Here is an 18,303-nt window from a genome sequence, read left to right on the forward strand (position 1 = left end):
GCAGCGGGTGGGGAGCGCCGGGGGCTCCCTCCGGTGTTAGTCACGGAAAGTTTCGCCTTTCGAGGCAGGGCTCGGCGTTCCGTGTGGAGACAGCGCTTCCCGCGCGGGAGCTGCGGTCCCTCCGCTTCCCGCCGCCGCCCCGGGCGCGGGGCTGCCTCGCCGGGGCCGCGGAGAGCCCTGCCTGTGTCGGGGCAGGGGAGGAAACCCTGGTTTAAACAGACAAACAAAAAGGAATTGTTGAGTAGGTTTTGCCAGGGTAACGTGGCTTGACGAGTTACTGAAGCGAGGGTGCGAGGGGTCGTTAATAAAGGCATTGACTCCCTTTCCAAACTTCCATCTCTTGGTCTGTGAAGTTCCTTCCCCAAGGTTTTCGCTGGGGTGTTGTCTCGAGCGCGCTCTGTGGCGTCGGGAGCTGCCCGGCTCCCGCTTCCCTCTCCTTCTAACAGGTACTGACAAGACTATGGAAAATCCACGTTCCCAGGGGGCCTTGAGTTTCTTTCCTCCCCCCTTCTTAAACACTGTGTTCAACACCCGCTTTGTAGTCGGCATCTGAAACTAAATTGGTTTTCTTGTAGCGGCAAAAATACTTTGATACGGTAACAACTGTCCATTTCTGTGTTTTTTGTTTTGTTTTTTGTTGTGTTTTTTTTTTTGTTGGTTTTTTTTTTGCAAAGGAGGTTTTAAAATTGTCTTGGGTTGCTTTGTAATTAACGCTTTAACTATTGGCAGAATTATCTAGTTGCTGGTGGTGATCCCGGACCATGTAGTTACTTTTGAAAGATACCCTGTTCTTATAGGGTAAGGCAGGAACAGCTCTAAAAGATTGGCTTGTGATTCACTTGGGTGAGTGAATGGCCCTTCTCAGTTGGCAGTACCAGGTTCTTGGAAAGACAGCTGTTAGCTTTTGCTTTGGGCACATTATTTATTTTAAAGGCCTTTAGATGTTCCTTCTTTTTTTTACCAAAAAGATTTTATCCATCGTAAATTCTCTCCTCTTTAAGTATTTGTTCAACCTTCTTTTTTTTTTCCCCTCAGAGCTACTACAATAATGGCTTTTATCTTGTGCTAGCAGGTTTGAAGTTAATTGCAATGTAAAAAGTTGTTGTGGTTTTTTTTTTTTATGTTGTGCAATATAACTATAACCATAAAAAGATACAGGTGTGGTTTTTTTGGTGTGTGTGTTTTGGTTTTTTTTTTAACCAGTCAGGAAATAAGGAAGATTGACTGTTTACCAATGGTCTCATGCTGAATAAATACAGTGAGGATGTACCAAGGTATGTTAGTTTGTGACTGTTATTATTGTAAAGAAAATAAATATTTTCCCAAAGCCTTTACTTTGCTTAGTGAACCCCACTGAGCAATCTGTTCTGCCACAGAAATGAAGTATTCAATTTTTAAAATTTTCTGCTGGTGCTCAGTAGACACAGATTTATTGCCTGAACATGGGACATGTTGGATGCCTACAACTGCAAGCCCATTATTCAGGCAGGGGTTCTGTCTGTTGAGCCGTTTTCTTCAATGGGCCCTTCATTCTTTTCACTTGGGTGATCTGTTTGATCTTGATAATCTGTCTGACGTGCTTTGTTTAATCCATCTTGTCTTTTTTTTTTTTCCCCTCTCCCTCACAGTCAGTAGCCCAGGAACAAGTTACATGTGTTTATCCAGTTATGAACAGTAGTCCTTTAGACACTACCTTAAAATCTGATATTTCTGAAGGTTTTGCAGTGAGATTTTAAGACTTTTTTAATGTAGTGTATGGATTTCTTAGCTTACCTATGGCATTGTACATTAGACGTGACCTACTATGTGAATGGTGACAGGTGTCATGATGGGACAGGCTTTGGTTGTCCAATGCATGGGGTTTTTGTGGTTGATACCCGCAGGTGGATGTGGTGGGAGAAAGGAGTGTGGAATCTGGTAGATGCTTGAGGAACATGCTGTCTGTCAGCTCCTGCTGAGTGCCAGGACCCAGCAGGATCCTTTGGATTTGGGCTTTGGGAGAGGCGGTTCCCTCCATGCCCAGGAGCACTCTTCTGACCAGGGACTATGGTTACTACCAGCAGATAGAATATGGTTTCTCTCATCAGAAGACTGTGACAGTCCTTTCCCAGCGTGGGATACTGTGAAACAAACTTTCACATTTATCAAGATTAACTTGAAAAATCCACGGTATTACATAAATAGTATTTAGATTTTCATTTTTACTGCAACTGAAATAAAAGGTCTGGGTACCTCAGCATCTTGTTTGTTTTTTTTTAATTCTAGCCTGTTAACTTCAGTGGAAGTGTACTGACTTACACTGGGCTGAAATATCAAGTCTTAACACTTCCTTTAGTTTTATGTTGAATATGAAAGCTTTTGATTATCTTAAAGCCAATAGCTGTGTAGCATGTCTTTAAAACGTCCAGAATACAAACTTTGTAAGGTATCGCCTTAGTTTTGAGTATGCTGAATTTTTAATGTTAGGCATCACAGCATATTAAAAATGCTTTTGGAGTTTTGTGTCTTCAAGTCTATTTAAGTAACTCTTTTTAACGCAGCTTGTCTATTTGTTTTCTTGGTTATAATTTTATATATAAAATCTTGTACTGATTTGTTTGTTTTTACCAGGATGCTACTACTTACTGCTGGGGGTATGGAATTTGCCATTTCTTTTACAATTAAGGGTATTTAGTCTTGGCATTAATAAATTCGATATTAAGAAATCTCAAGGCTAGAGGAGTGTTCCGAGCAGTCTAGGAGTCCTTGCGTAGTTTCTAAACAGTTGAAGGAAGACAACAAGCTTGTCTAAAACCTGAGGGGCTGTTGTCAAACTTCATAATTGTTAACCAAATGTAATGCAACTGGGAATAGCGCATTACTTATTTGTAAAACAGGAAGTCTATTAAGTGCTTCTATATAAAGTAGAAATTATTTTTAGAATCTGCTGTAGAAAATTTATAAACTTCAGCCTATTTTTGAAGAAGCCAGGAAACAAATTCTTCAATCCAGGAGGAGGAGGCGGCATAGTTTTAATTCAGACTTTCAGATGAAAATTTATATATTGTGCAGAGCTGTAGTAATTTTATTCATACATCTGAAATACTACTCTGGTCTCAGTTTTGTGTGTGATGGAGAAATTAACTGTGTGCTATATTTATTTTCTTCATCTTTACATATGTGGGATAGTACTTTTCTTTCTGTTTCTGGAAAGTGACTTCTGTTTAATTTTTTGTTTTTTCTTTATTATGTCTTTCCATTTTAAAGTCTTCGTTTAGAAGGGATTTCATGAGGAACTCTCTTATGGTCTCTAATGTAAATGCATTTTTGAAATTGTCTTTCTGTAAGTTCATCTTTCAGATGGCTTTTTTAGCTGTACTGTACTGCCCTGGGATGCTTCTTGTGGACTATCTGTTGCAGCCATTGTCCCTTAGAGAAACTTCCTTTGGAGTTACAGTCTTAAATTAAACACTGTGAATGCAATTGTCAAATGTGTCTTACTTCTTGAACATTTTATTTGTTGTAACAGGACAATAAACAAGGTTGCATTGATAGGCGTATGAATGAATCTGACATTTTGTATATATTCTACAACATGTGAGTGGAGCATTTTTCATGTTGAAGGTCTTTTGTTAAAATCAACATCCATTACAGATGGATTTCCACTTTTGTTCCTGTCTGTACAAAGTATTTCCTGTTGCTGTGTCTGTTAGTGGAAAATTAATGTAGGTAAATTCTTTTCTGAACCCAGAGGTTGTTTGAAGGGTGGAAAAGGTGCAAGCATGGATACTTGGAAATTATCAGGGATTTATAAACTGAAGCCTGAGAATTACTTGTGGAGACTACAGATGTTACGAGGGACAGGTGCTCTGTGATGAGGAGAGGCAGTACGTGAGCAAGTCAACCAAAATTCTTATTATGGGTTTATACAACTATGTCTTAATACTCTTTTCATGTCTTTCTCAGTAATGACAAGCGGCTGAATATGAGCCAGCAGTGTGCCCAGTTGGCCAAGAAAGCCAGTGGCATCCTGGCTTGTATTAGAAATAGTGTGACCAGCAGAAGTAGGGAGGTGATTTTCCCCCTGTACTCAGTACTGGTGAGGCCACACCTGGAGTATTGTGTCCAGTTTTGGGTACCTCAATTCAAGAGAGATATTGAGGTGCTGGAGCGAGTACATAGGAGGGCAACAAAGCTGGTGAAGGACCTAGAGAATAAATCTTACGAAGAACGCTTGAAGGAGCTGGGAATGTTTAGTTTGAGGAAGAGGAGGCTGAGGGGACACCTAATCAGTCTCTACAACTACCTGAAAGGTCATTGGAGAGAGGTGGTGCTGGTCTCTTCTCACAGGTAATTAGCAACAGAACAAGAGGGAATGGCTTCAAGCCACAACAGGGGAGGTTTAGACTGGACATTAGGAAAATTTTTCACACAGAAAGAGTGGTTAGACCCTGGAATAGGCTGTCCAGGGAGGGGATTTAAGGGTTATTTGGATGTGGTGTTGGTGGATATGGTTTAGGGGAGAACTTTGTAGAGTAAGGATGATGGTTGGACTCAGTGATCCCAAGGGTCTTTTCCAACCTGAATGGTTCTATTAAAAATAAATAAATACATGTCATGGTGTGCATATGTGGCTTGCAGAGAACAGAATGTCTCCAGAACTGTCACATATCTGTGGAAGGAAACCACTGCATTATTAGTGTCTTTTGAGATTTAATCCCTTGGATATTTTCTTAGAGCTGAGAATCTGAGTTTTGGTTGCACCGTAATACTTCAGATTATTTTGAAACCAAGGACATGCAAAAGTACAGCTTGCTTGTCACGGAATGATGACAAGTAATGCTAAACAAGATTTGAAAAATGTTTTCAAACTTGTGTTTTTAGATCAAAAACTTGATTCACACTTTATTCTGGATTGCCTGAATCAGCAAGACTGTGGGAAGTGATGCATAACTGCACAACATTGATTCACATCCTACGTGTTCAGTGCTCGGTCAGGAAGCCTGAAGCTTAATGTCAAATGAGTGGGTGAAGCAGTTAACCAGAGCAAAATAAATTGTTCTGCTTACGTAGTGCTGAATAGGGGCATTATCTTGGAAAAAAAACCCCTCAGTTTCAGTGACTTACTATACTGTACAATACTTGTTACTTGGGACTGAACCACGACTACAAACTATTTGGATCCAAGCTCAAGGTCAAATATTCAATCTTGCGTCTCTTCTGTAATCTCTTTTCTAGAAATTATTTCAAAACGATTACAGAAATCAAATGAATTTATTTTTTTAGAGTTACAGAATGTACATCTCAGAAATTTCAAGAAAGGGGGGTAAACATTATTTCCTCATCTCTAAAATGGGATTTTAAGTTTTTGGGAAGAAAACAATAATGTCTAGTTCTCCTGCTAGGACCACAGTGAATCTTCAGCTTATGGGTCTTGATGTTATATTTTTCACAATTTTAAAGCATTTAATGTCACAACCTCAGTGTTCTAAAAGAACTTGGTATCTAGTATTCTGTGTTGTTGCAAACCATGGATCAACAAATTTGAGTCTGGAAAACTTCACTTTGAACTGTAGAAGCAAGAGAAGGAGGAGGTCTACTCGATTGCTTCCAAATCAAGGAGAGTAAAGACTGCTGATGTTAGGACTTAATGCAGAACTTACACTTCCATGGGAAACTGCCTTCCATTGTACATATTTTAATGATGAGGGCAGATCCGTGCAGGTGCTGTTACTTTTTTCTCACTTATATTTAAAGCCATTAAAACATAAATTTTGGTGTTATAAAAACCAAATCGATGAAATTTGTGTTATTTTTCTAGTGCATGGATTATGATCCTAATTTATGATTAGAAATGTACTTCCATGTTTTACTCCAAATAGTGGTTTTTTTTAGAAACACAGGAATAAGGGTTTGTATTTGTATTAATAAATGTATTCATCAGGTGAAATAAATGTGTTGAGTTGGTTGTCTTAGTAATGATCAGATGTGATTCGCCATTTGTAATGGGTAGTCCTTGATGAGAAATCATATGATTACTTTTCCAAGGACAGTAGTAGCCCAAACCAGAAAATGTTCAGGAAAAGTGTCTCTGTCATGACTAGGTTTGCAGAAAGTGGTAGGAACTGAATCTTCGGCTCAGTTTGTCATTTCACTTTTATCTTTGGAAAGAGCTACTGATGTTGTCATCAGTATCTTGAAAGACAGCCTATGCTTTGTAAAACTAGGACTCACGCATTAAATCTAAGTTTGTCCCAGACTTTTGGGGTGGATGTGCTAATTATGTATGATCGGAGTAGGAAAATGGCCACCACCACCTTCTCGTTTTCTTTTGTTTTTTTCAGGCCAAGAACTTGATTTGCATGGGAATCAAAAGAGGGCATTTTCCCTGTGACAGAAATACTATATTTTAATGTGAGGCTGATCAGAATTGCTAGAGTAAGTTACTATTTTGGTGCATTTTCTAAATGTTTATTTTAAAAGTCTCTGCATAATAATTCTGACTACATATGTACTATAATAATATGTATGCAACTAAACCATACATAGGGTTACATCACACTTGAAATTTTACGCAGCGTGCAAGCATCTTCTCTTATTAAAAAATCTTCCTGTGGATTTTCCAATTAAGGTAATACTTGATCTCTGATATTGGAGTGCACTAATTTGGATTAAGTGTAAAAGAGCAAATTTGACAAATAAGATGACTTCTCCAGATAAAGTTAGTTGATTAGAATCAGATTTAGAGGAAATTAAGGAAAATGCTCTTAGTATTCACATATTTTTAATTTACCTGTTCATACAAAGTGGAAGACCATGGTCTTGAACGAGCAGTGCAGTCCTTTATGTGTGGCACAAAACAAACAGTCCTGACTAAAAGTATTTGATGCCAGGCTTTTAATTCTTCAGATGCTTGCAATTGTTATGGTACACTTGACCCCCAGGAGTGGCTTCCACAACCCAGAGTGATGATGCCTTTGTTCTTCCTTTGGATATTTGAACAGTTGTCAGCACAAAGGACAGGAGCAAGGCTTACTCACTGAAAGTCAGGTACCCTACATGCCTGTTTGGGAACCTGTTCCCTTCCCTGGTTTCAATAACTTTTTACCCATACCCCCTCTTATTTCCTAAATATTTGTATCATATGCTCCTGTTGGGTTCAGCTTGGTCTTTTGCAGAATGTCATTATAATCTGAGTGGGTATACTACTGGATAGGTGAAAAACTGGTGGGATGGTTGGATTTAGAGGTGGCTAGTTGGCTATAACTAGCCTAGAAGCTGGTAACCAGTGGAGTGCACCAGCTCTCTGTTGTAGGACATGCCTTGTTCACTGTTATGCATTACTTGGAAGGTGACCAGCCCTCGCTCTTGAAGTTTGCAGATGATGCTGAACTGGGGGAATGGATAAGCAGTGGATGTGTTTGAAGTCAGAGCTGGCACTCAGAAGGACCTAAGCGGGTTGGAGGAGTTGGCTGGCAAAAACTGTGTGAAATTGAGCAAGGATGAGGGCAAGGTTGTGCCTGTGGGAAGGAAGAGGTCCTTCAAAGGGAAACGTTCCCTTTCATTCAGCACTTGTCAGACAATACCCGGAGGATTGCATCCAGCTTTATGTCCACACCCCAGTGAGCCTCAGTACAAGAAAGATGTAGTTAAACTGAAGCAAGCTCAGTATGAGACCACTGCAGTGTCAGGGAACTGTAGTTCAGGAGGAGAAGCTGTCGGAGCTGGGCTTGTTCGGCCTGAAGAAGAGATGCTTCATGAGGGCCTAATGAGAGCCTGCCCGCACCTGCTGTCATGTTATCAAGAAGGTGGCATGATGACAGGCAAGGTCATAAACTGAAATAAGGGTGGTTCTAACCAGATATAAGGGCAGTATTTTCCTCTGGGAGGACAGCTGAGCAAGAGAACGGGTTGCCTGGTAAGATTGTGCAGTCTCTGTCTTTGAAGGCTCGCAGAATCCCAGCAGATGAAGCAGCCTGGTCTCTCCTGATAGCTGACCTGGCTTTGAGCAGCAAGTTGGACTACGTGACCTAAGGTACCTGCCAACCTGACCAAGTCTATGAAACAGTGATTAGGTATTTTGGCTTGCAATAATAATCTTTCCTCAGAGGGAAAGAATACAAATACTTAAAAAATCTGTAGTGTTTTCTGCGTGCATAGGAGCCCTCAGACCAATCTGCAGATGGAGTCTTTGCTTTCTTCCTCTTTTCGTCTCTTGCAGATGATGTACTGGCCAGAAATCTGCTCTAGGTGAAGAAATGTTGTAAATAATACCCTGTAAAAAGGAGGACTGGAATACCAATCTCTAGTCATGTTCCCAGGGTGTCCCTATAGATTGGTGCTTTTTCAGGGCTTGCTGCTGCATTGTTCTCTAGCTTTTAGCAGAACACTGCTTGGTGTGAGAAGGGGTGGCAGAAAAAGAAGCAAAGTAGCTTTTTGGGGAAGTAGGGTTTGTGTGCAGTCTGAAAACTTTGCCTCTCTGCAGATCTGACCTTTTTTGTGTTGCAGCTGATAATAGAATTTCCCCTGATTTAACTGAGCGAGGAACTAGGCTTCATATACATTTTTTACTTGAACCAGTGCAGTTCCTTATTATTCCATTGCTTATGATTTAGATAATTTTGTTAAATTTAAGAATAAAATTAATATAGTATGGAACTGTTAGCTATTAATAAACCCAAATATAAGTTAAAAGACATAGTGATCCAGTCTTGGTACAGCCTTCTTCTGTGGCTTACAGCATGTGATGGTAAGCTTTCCTAGTGCCTGCTTCGTTCACACCCACTGTGGTATAAAACCATCTTAAAAAAAAATAATCTACAGTCTGTGTTTCTTAGGAATAGTCTTGTATGGAGAACAAATTGTTCTTACCAGTTTTTACTCTTTCTGTGTAACAGGGCCATCCTGACATACTCAAATAATAAATAAATCTAAGTTCTTTCTTCTGCATTTTTTTTCTTCATTACATTCTCAACAGAGTCTATATATCAAATTTCAGGAAGATATACTTCCCAACAGGAGTTCTGAAGTTATAGGTGGAAGAAGATTCAATTGGGCACTATGTAGTGATCTTCAGTAGGTGATGTGGACATAAGAGGCTTTTAGACATTCACAGGCCTTGTCATCACAGGGATTTGCTTTTTGTTATTTTGCGCTTTTCTTAATTTAATTTTTGGGCTTTCTCAGAGAAATTGCTTTGCAGCTTGCCTGCACTAAGCTTTCTGTGTGAGGCATGGTTCCTTGGAAATCAATATCTTCATTTTATCTTTTGTCTTTTCTATTAAAAAATGTTCAGTGTCTCATTCTTTCTGCACTGTTAAAAATGAAGAATCCTGATGTCATTGCAGTTATAATGCACACTCCTTCTAAAACAGAAGGTATGTATGTCACCTTTACAGTTCTTAGGGTGTTAGAGCTGGAAAACTTGGCTACATGTGCCTCTTGGGAGTTCAGGGAGCAGGTACAGAGGTACAAACTCTGCACTTCCTTGTGGTTGTAGTGGAGTTTGCCTTGGTCCTGTTTCTGTTGCCTTCAGACTGTTATATAAGTAATGACTTTCAGAAAATAATTCTGATGAAGTGGAAATGCAGATGTTGATCAGTATTTGTATCTGGATAGTTGAGAACTAGTGGTCTGTTTTCATTCCACAATTGGAGGAAACTATCAAATGAAATCTGATGTGCAGCTGTAGCTGAGGAACCTTCTCGTCCTGTAGGCAGGAGGAGTTACCAGAGGTAATGAGAGGGGAAACTGATTCACTGAGAGGAACGACTACTTTCTTTTATAGTCTTTAGACAAGTGTAAAGGTACTTTTGTTTTCTTTGCTAAAACTGCAGTTCTGGAATCAGAATTTCAGTCTCACAGATGACTGACCTCTAGCCTTTACGATCGAGGTGTTAATGCGCTGAGATTTTAAAGCCTGCAGTGGGATACTGCAGATTCTAACCTTCTTCCCTTAGCAGCTTCTGAGGTTGGAGGTGAGCACTCCTGGTGGAAAATAGAATAAAATGTTTTAGTTGGAGAATGATCATCTAGTCCAACTGCCTGACCACTTCAGGGCTGAACAAAAGTTAAATTATGTTATTAAGGGCATTGTCCAAACACCTTTTGAACACTTACAGGCTTGGGCCATTAACTGCCTCTTTAGGAAGCCTGTTCCAGTGTTTGACCACTCTGTAAAGAAAAGCTTCCTTTTCCTGAACAGAGCAGTTCAGTTATTCAGATTCGTAATTTTATCATGCAATACATATGAATAGAATAGCTTATGTATTTCATGTTTAATAGGTTATTTTTTCTATTTGGAATTTTTAAATACCTTTGGAATTAAATTCTGGTATTCTGTGTCTTAAATGCACATAGTTGTTCAGTTTCTTAAATATTTTTATGTTAAACTAAATAACATACTCAGTGGTGAGGATGTTGTATCTGGCATACAGTGTTTAGTACGGGTCCCAGTACAGATGAGGGACTGGCAAACTGGAATGGTTCCAGTGAAGGCCACTGCCATGGTTGGGGATGGGAACAGGTCAGGAGTGGCTAAGGAAACTGCTGCTCTGGGAGGTGGTGCACCCTTGGGGGTTTTTCAGTACATGGGTGAAAAAAGCCCTAGGGAACCTTATCTAATTTTGAAGATGCGTGTCCTGAGTTCACGAGAGAACAGAGGTCCCTTTCAGCTTCATTTGAGCTGTGATTTTCACAATCATTGTTCGAATGTGCCTGTGTAGCTGTGTGGTGTGTAGCTGTGTGGTGTGTAACTGTTAGCAGCAGTTTGTGGGGAAACCACTTGAGCTACAAACTGTGCAATGGGCTGCTCGTCAAATTAAATCATCTGGCTTGATCTTGATTTAAATATCTTTGACTTGAGTTGGTTTCCCTGCCTCTCAATAGAAGAGTGAAAAACTTCTTGAAATATGGTGCAGTTAGAAATTGTTCCATGAACATGCAGTCTACTGCATGAAATGGCAATTATTTTTATGGAGGGTATTACTGGAATGTACAATGCACAAACTGTCTTTGCTGCTGCCGTGTTTTTCTCAGCATCCAAAAAGTAGAGAAAAATCTGTGGAACTTCAAGATAAATTAATGCAATGTGTAAGTCAAACCAGAAGGCATTCTTAAGTGAGAAAGTGTATCTTTCTTCCTGTGAATAACTGCACTGTTCGGATGGGAGCAAGCAGGTCAGTGGCTAGGATTCTAACACTGTGTCTGTGTCTTTCTTTGACACTATTCTTGTGTAATTTGAAGCATGCCACTGTGAGCTAGATCAAAACAAGAGAACAAACTGAAAACATCCATATCTCAGCTCTGCATGTTAATTTTTAGTATTTGCTTATGAGGAAGAAATTGATTTTTAAAATAATTGCTGAAGTTAACTTTCACAGATGTTTAAAAACTTGCATCATACATTGAAATAAAACAATCTTTTTAAGGCCTTGTAGGTACTCTCTTAGAAAGATGCATTTGGAAGAGATGCTTAGACTGACTTAGAGGTTTGCTGATGGTAACCTATGTTCCAGTGATGGAATAAAGAAAAATAAGCTTTTCTTCAAATCATACTTTTCCCTCATTTTGGCTGGCAGTTTTGGTGTGGCCAGATGCATTCCAGACATTTGTAAACAGGAACCCGCCTTTGAGCTCTGCAGATACAGATTGTAGAGACAGGCTTTAGAAGGGACACTGTATAGTGAAAGCACATAATGGAATATTTTGTGTGTTGTAGGCAGATGTTGTATATGCATATGAATCCTTTCTGAGCCTTGTCTCTGATGTCTATTACTTGATTAAGTGTTACCAAAGCTTAAGACAATTTAGAAAAGAATTTTGTGTGCTTACGAAATGCAAGTAGTCATGAATGATTTAATCATATAAGGATCTTGAGCTATCAGAGTTATTATATTTCCTGGCATGTCTATCCTGATGATTTGCCCTTGCATACCTGGTGTCAGGGAGGTAAATTGCCTGGTACCTCCTAAGGTTGGATCCTTTTTTGAGGCACTGCTTTCCTTTCACTGCTGCCTTTCCTGGAAGTGGAAGTTGATTTGACCTCTGCATCCTGATTAATTTAGTTTATTATTTTTACACTGTAACTTGAATTTTACTACCTCTTTCGGGTTACTTATTTCATACTTTAGATATGGAGACTTTCCAAGGGCATGAACTCTTTTGCCTGCAGTTGCAAGAAGAAATGGTAGCTTCTTGAGATTAACACCTATGGGCTACTCAAGAATAGGGTAGAACATTTAGCATTGGCTCTTCTTGTGTGGCTTTTGGAAACTTAACTTTCCTCTTCAGCCTTGTTCTGAAATCTCTTTTGATATGCTGTTTCTTAAGTTAAAATGAAAATGGGTTTGGGACAGAGTGTGTGCATTGCTCAGCACAACTCCAGTTTTCCTTTCCAGATGATACTGGAATATCACTAAAAAATTGGTGTTACAGGGGGAGGGAGGAAATTTTCTCTTGTGGGTTCTGGGCTTTGCTCTCTCCTGGGGTGTATTCAGGGCCAAAGTAAGGGACTGCTTTGTAGATTTATTCTTTTCCTTAAAACATGAGACTGATAGCATTTGAGAAAGTTGCTCAGGAGACTGCTCACTGGTATTTCACTCTCTTCAGGAGAAGTGTAAGTAAAGGGACTCAAGTGGAGTTTTTAAGATTGCCAAAAGAAAGGAAATGAAGCAGCTGTCTATAAAGTGAGACTTGTGAGACTGCCAAATGAAGCACAACATCATCAAAACTGATAAGCCTCCTAGAATTTTGCTCTTCCTCCCCTTCAGGAAGATTTTGAAGCAGAATGTGTACTCTGAACAGACATTGAAATAACATGTTTCAGTAATCTGTTTGTGATTGTCACAGTGGGAGGTGCAGAGTACCAAATAGTTTTAAAACTTCATCCTTCTTCAGCTGGCTTATTGAGATCATCACAAGAATTGGCTCCAATACTGAGAGCTGTGTACATAAAAATTTGGACTCTGTATTTCGAAGCAAGAAGCCAGGCACATTTTCTCTCTTCTATAATGGTATTAGCTAATAGGTATGAGCTTGGCCAAATTGAAAAGGAGTGTCTCCATAGTTGGAAGTGGTGTTCTAAAAAAAATGTTCCCTTCATTTTTGCAGGGTTTTTCAGTCTGCTAAAGGCACGGTGGATGCACTAGGATGGACACAGAGGCATTTCCACCCCCACCACCAGAAGGTAACTGAAATTTCTTGGGGTTTAAAGCCAATTTTGCTGTAACAACTTGATTATATTTCCAGAGGTAGATATTTCCCCAGAACTCCCTTTTCCCATATCACCTCAAGATTTGGTCTTAGTGGTATTTTGCTGAAACATTGGTTTCTGTCACCTACCCTGTCGTGTTCTTGGACCTTGCTTGCTGGTGTTGTGAGAGCATGATGGAATGAAACCTGAGAGCAATTGGTCATTACAATCCAAACCTGAAAATCCTTGTTTTCTACGGCAATATTGTGTGGACCGGATCATCACATCTTCATCATGTCCTTCGGCAGCATCAAGTGTTCATGCGCATGGTGCTCTGTAGAGAAAGAACAAGTGAAACCAGTGGCACAGGCAGGATATTTGGACCAGTATCTCAAGTGTCTTGATGGATAGGGAGTCTGAATTCAGAGGACAGAGATGGGTGAATTGTTTTCTATTAGGGCATGTGCTGCTTCCACCAAACATACTTCATCTGGACAATGTCTACTGAGGGCTATAGGTGAAGGACCTTCTTTTCATGCTGCAGTTCTCTAGCCGGCATGCATTCCCATGGGTAGCAGAGGGATGGATGCACAAACTGAACCTCTGTGTGGCCAGAGGGCAGAGGTTTATGGAGGAGCATTTTGTATACTGGACTGATGGACTGGTTCTGTAAGGTTAGTACTTAGTGCACCTTGCCTGCTGTAAACTGGTAGCTGTATGACTGCTTGTATAGCCCAGGTTTTAGAGAACATAATGACAGGATGTACAAAGACTGTGTCTTTGCCTTCTGCATTTATGTTTTCTGTAAGAAAGTATGGCTATTTAATGTTTTGGGTTTTTTTAAACTTGGTATTATTAGTCTTAAAAGGATTTGAATTTTGACAGCTGGATGCTGGGGGTATTCTTGGGAGAAGAATGTTGTGCTTATTCTGATAATCCCAAAGCACGAGTTTATGGAGATACGGGTTATGGAGACCTGTAGTTGAACCCAGTGCAGGTGTTCTTATTTTGATAAAGTTGCTAGTATAGTTTGTGTAGATGGTGACTTTCCCATAAATTTTTGATCTGTCCCTCATATAGGACATTATTACTTATAGACTTACACCCTATTATATACATGGATATGTGTATATATTAATATATTTATATTAATAATATACATTATTTCTTAAAGGACATTCTACTTATTATTCAAGTGGAACTTATGCATATAGGAAGCCGTTTAAGTATGAAATAAAATTTATCTTAGTTTTCTTCAGCCATAACTCTTTGGGAATTTGGGAATTCGCATCCTAGATCAAAACTGCTTTCTCTCTTAGACACTGCCACAGATAGAGAGGTCAATTACTAGATACTAAATAGGAAATTTAGAATGTAAAAAAACCAAAAACTTGTCAAGTCAGCTTTTAATGAGTTAGACCTCTGGCCAGCATTGCTGGCAGCTTTATTTGTGCTCTGAGATATCACTGAGGTTATTGTTGGCAAAAATGCTTTTCCTGTCCTCCTAATGCATGTGGTCAGGACCCTGTGCTTAGCTCTGTTTTGTTTAGTGGCAGTTACTGTGAAATTGTCTCTATTGGGTAATCCATCTCCAAAGCAATGTAGTGCTGTGGGGGAAGAGTCATCCCTAAGGAATCAATATTTCCACTTGAGCTGGGGCTGCCATTTTTCAAAGGCAGCTAATAATTGCAGCAACAGCTCCAACTTTGTTCAGCATGTCAGTGTGTGGGATACTCTGACAAAATTTCAGGGTGACGTAGTTCAGTACAGTTCCAGGATTCAGGTTCTTTCTCTGCAAAGTTCTTAGTCTCATGTAGAACTATGTGAATGGCATCCTTATTTTCAGACGTGTCATTTCATAATAAGCTGAGTTTAGATTTACTCATTGTAAATTGAGATTCCGCTCTACCAGATCTAGCATTAATGGATGCTTTTGCTGTCATCTCAAAAAGCCTTGTCTGAAACTATTGGAACTCATATACTTATACATATATCTATATATACAAAAAAAAAAAATATATATTACTTTAGCACTGCTAACTCTCTTAAGAAGGCATATTAGTAAAGCAATATCAGTGAAGATAAATTTTAATAATTACATTAAAATACACTTGAGTTCACTTTACAGATAATTCTGACGAGTTATTTTGCAGGTGGAAAACAAGTGAGAATTTTAGGGCCAAGTACAACTGCAAATACGTGTAATAATTAAAGGAAGGAGACATATGGTTTATTTTTGGTATGCATATACCTTGACCACCCATGGTGTCTGCTCAGAAAGGATGAGCAGCACCTGGCAGTGCCTTCAGGCAGTGGGCACTTTGCTGGGTTACCGTGGCTCATAGTGGAGATGAAGCTCCTGCTGTGGGCTGGGTACAGGACCCTTTGATACTTCATAAAAAAATATTTGTACCTTGTGCACAATGATGCTAAAATACTGAGCTGGGGCCACAGGTGAAATAACTTGTATTTATTTATTTATTTTCAAAAATTCTTGTGACATCATGGTAATTTTTTCTTTTACATATTTATTGTCCTAAAATATATAGCCATAGTGTTGAAAGTCACATGGGTTCCTTTTCATTTATAGCTGTATACCTTGTGCTATAAATCCCCGTTTTATTCTTTTTTGTTCTTGTCAAGTAGATTTTCTATGGTCTGGACAAGTAACATAAAGTCATTTGTATCAATCCTAATTTACAGGGAAAAATAATGGTAAACCTTCATCATTGTCATGGAAATGTTGTGAGAATGTATATGAAAGCTATGTGATTAAATTAATGTTAAAGAGTGTCTTTTTATTAGCAATAACCATCTGAATCTCTACCTTGTTTAGGTTAAGGTAAAGTTAAGGTCAATAATAGACCTTCTTCTGGTACTCAATAGGGGAAAACTCCATGTGATAAAAGAATGGAAAATAACTTATTTTACCTTTATTTATTTAATTTATTATGCTTATGCAACATACCTGCTCATAGCTGTTTGGACATTCCATTCATGCATTGTTAATTAGGCAATGACTAGTCTGTGCTAGTTAATTCCTGCACCCCAGAGCAAATTTGTGTACTGAGGCACTTTAGAAAAATTAATGCCTGTATGCTCCCTTCTCCAGACTGCTTTGAAAATAGATTGTTCTTCTAGCCATGATTAAAAATTGCCTAGGATTTTTCTCTGTGTATTTTGAATGAATGTATGTCTTAGTGGACAGGGAGCAGTTGAAGCAGAGTAGATGCAAAAGCTTCCTTGGCAAAGAGCATAATCAAAAAGCTGCTTCTGAAATTGACACTTGAGTACTAGCTCGTTTTCCTTTTTTTAGTGTGTCTGTGCATATGAATTTATTCATGAAGTGCTGGTACTTAAGATTCCATACATGAAAAATTTCCATAGCTCTTTTGTGAAATAAAATGGGGGATGAATCCTTGTCTCTTTATCAACAACAAATCATTTTTCAAAAGCTGAATGAAAACCACAAATTTTATCATGTCTGTAAGTTACAATTAGTGTTTTAGTTGGTTGCTTTTGGTCCTTAACCAAACCCATTTATACAAGAAAAGAATATGCTATAAATTGCAGGCTATGGAGGAATTAAGAAGCTGATAAATCTGAGAATCAGGAATGACGTAATGCTTTTCCTGTGGAGGTGTCATATTCACGCTGACCAGCTAGGACTGGAGATCTGATGTTTAATGGTAGGGTGGTGTTTATAAGTGATGGCCTGTGCTTGTGCTATTACTTAAGTCTCAGGCTGTTTTTCATTTCTTTCCTTGAAAAATATCTTACGATTTAGTGAAGTGGAAGTCCTTTTCTGTAAGTGAGGACTTAAGAGGTGTTCATTGCAGCCAGTTTCAAAAGGAAAACCAGCTTTGCTTGCTCAGCAGGATGGATACCTGACAAACAGCTGATTGCCCAAGAGTAGCTGATGGAGAGTGTACTCTCTGTGTCAGGTAGGCTTGTGGTTTTGCATTGTCATCTCTGAGTATGTCTCTCTCACTATTTCTGGTACAGGACACTATACCTCATGATGTCTGTGTGAAAAACATTGGGTGTTTTTCCTCACACTGAATGTGCTTGCCAACAATTCATCCTGATTGTCCTGTACGTAGTTGACTTTTACAACAATTGTAAGACCTCAAGTAAGCTCTAAGCTCCAATAACTAAGTTTATCTGGGTAGGTTAATATATAGAGATGTGACTGCGTGGCAATACAGTTCTTAAATTATGAGCAGTTGGTAATATTTTTTTTTCCTATTTGCAGGAAATTCACATAGTATTTATAATAAAATTAAAAGTGAAATGCTGGAATGTCAGTGTTCATACAGGGACACAGTGAGGGTGAATTTGACGGCATAGTCTTTGTACTGCTACCAAATATTCTCTCTACCTGAGAGAATCACTTGTAACTCTTCTTCATTTGGGAAGTGTGAAGGAACCTTAAAGACCAGGTGTAGGGGAGAGACGGAAGTTCACTCATCTACACCACCGTCCCTAGTACCTTGGGTAAATCTAGGTGAGAAACCTTGTTCTGCTGAAGTTTGGGGTCCAAGGTGCTCTGCAATTGATTAAATTTAGTGTTTTTTTAAGACTGAAAACAGACTGAGGGTATCTTCTAGACATGGATCATAAAAGCGCTTCATACACCTTTTTATACAAATAATCACATCTCTAAGGCTGTGAGTAGGATATTTCTTTGTTCCTGATATGGGGAGACAGAGCAAGGACTTAAATCTGGATGTCTTGTGTGTGATTGAGTGCTGGGATTGTGTCTTTCTGTGGTTATTTTTTGTCATTTGCCTGCCAGTGCTGGAACACTAAAATATTCATAGTTCCTCTGTCCCTGAGAAGGAAGTCTGCTTTGAGTCTAAGAGTGAAGCAGGAACAACTATACTCTCATAAAAGTTCCTATTGGGATGACTTTAACATAGTCTAACAAAAAAAAAAAAAAAAAATTGTTAGTGGTTAATCCTAGTAGGGAACTGCTTGATGGCTGCTGTGTTTCCCTTTTGAGACAACTGCATTTCTCTGCTAGGGGAACTGCTTTTTATTCTGTGTGCTGTACATATTTATTTCAGATTATTGACTTACCTTCTGTGCTGTTTAGTGATGCTTTCCTGGTTTGTTTAGGGTTTAACTGT

At 39.1% G+C, this 18,303-nt stretch overlaps 1 protein-coding gene across 1 annotated transcript in view; it reads left to right on the forward strand.

Moving 5' to 3' along the window:
* Positions 1-9,301: 9,301 nt before the first annotated feature.
* ARHGEF10 (Rho guanine nucleotide exchange factor (GEF) 10) overlaps positions 9,302-18,303 on the forward strand; it is a 101,883-nt gene continuing 92,881 nt past the window's right edge. Inside the window, exon 1 of the mRNA XM_009999259.1 lies at positions 9,302-9,356. Coding sequence (XP_009997561.1) covers positions 9,302-9,356 — 55 coding nt within the window. The remainder of the gene's footprint in view (positions 9,357-18,303) is intronic.

This window comes from Chaetura pelagica, unplaced genomic scaffold, assembly GCF_000747805.2.
Source record: "Chaetura pelagica isolate M959 unplaced genomic scaffold, ChaPel_1.0 scaffold90, whole genome shotgun sequence".
NCBI classification, from domain to species: Eukaryota; Metazoa; Chordata; class Aves; order Apodiformes; family Apodidae; genus Chaetura; species Chaetura pelagica.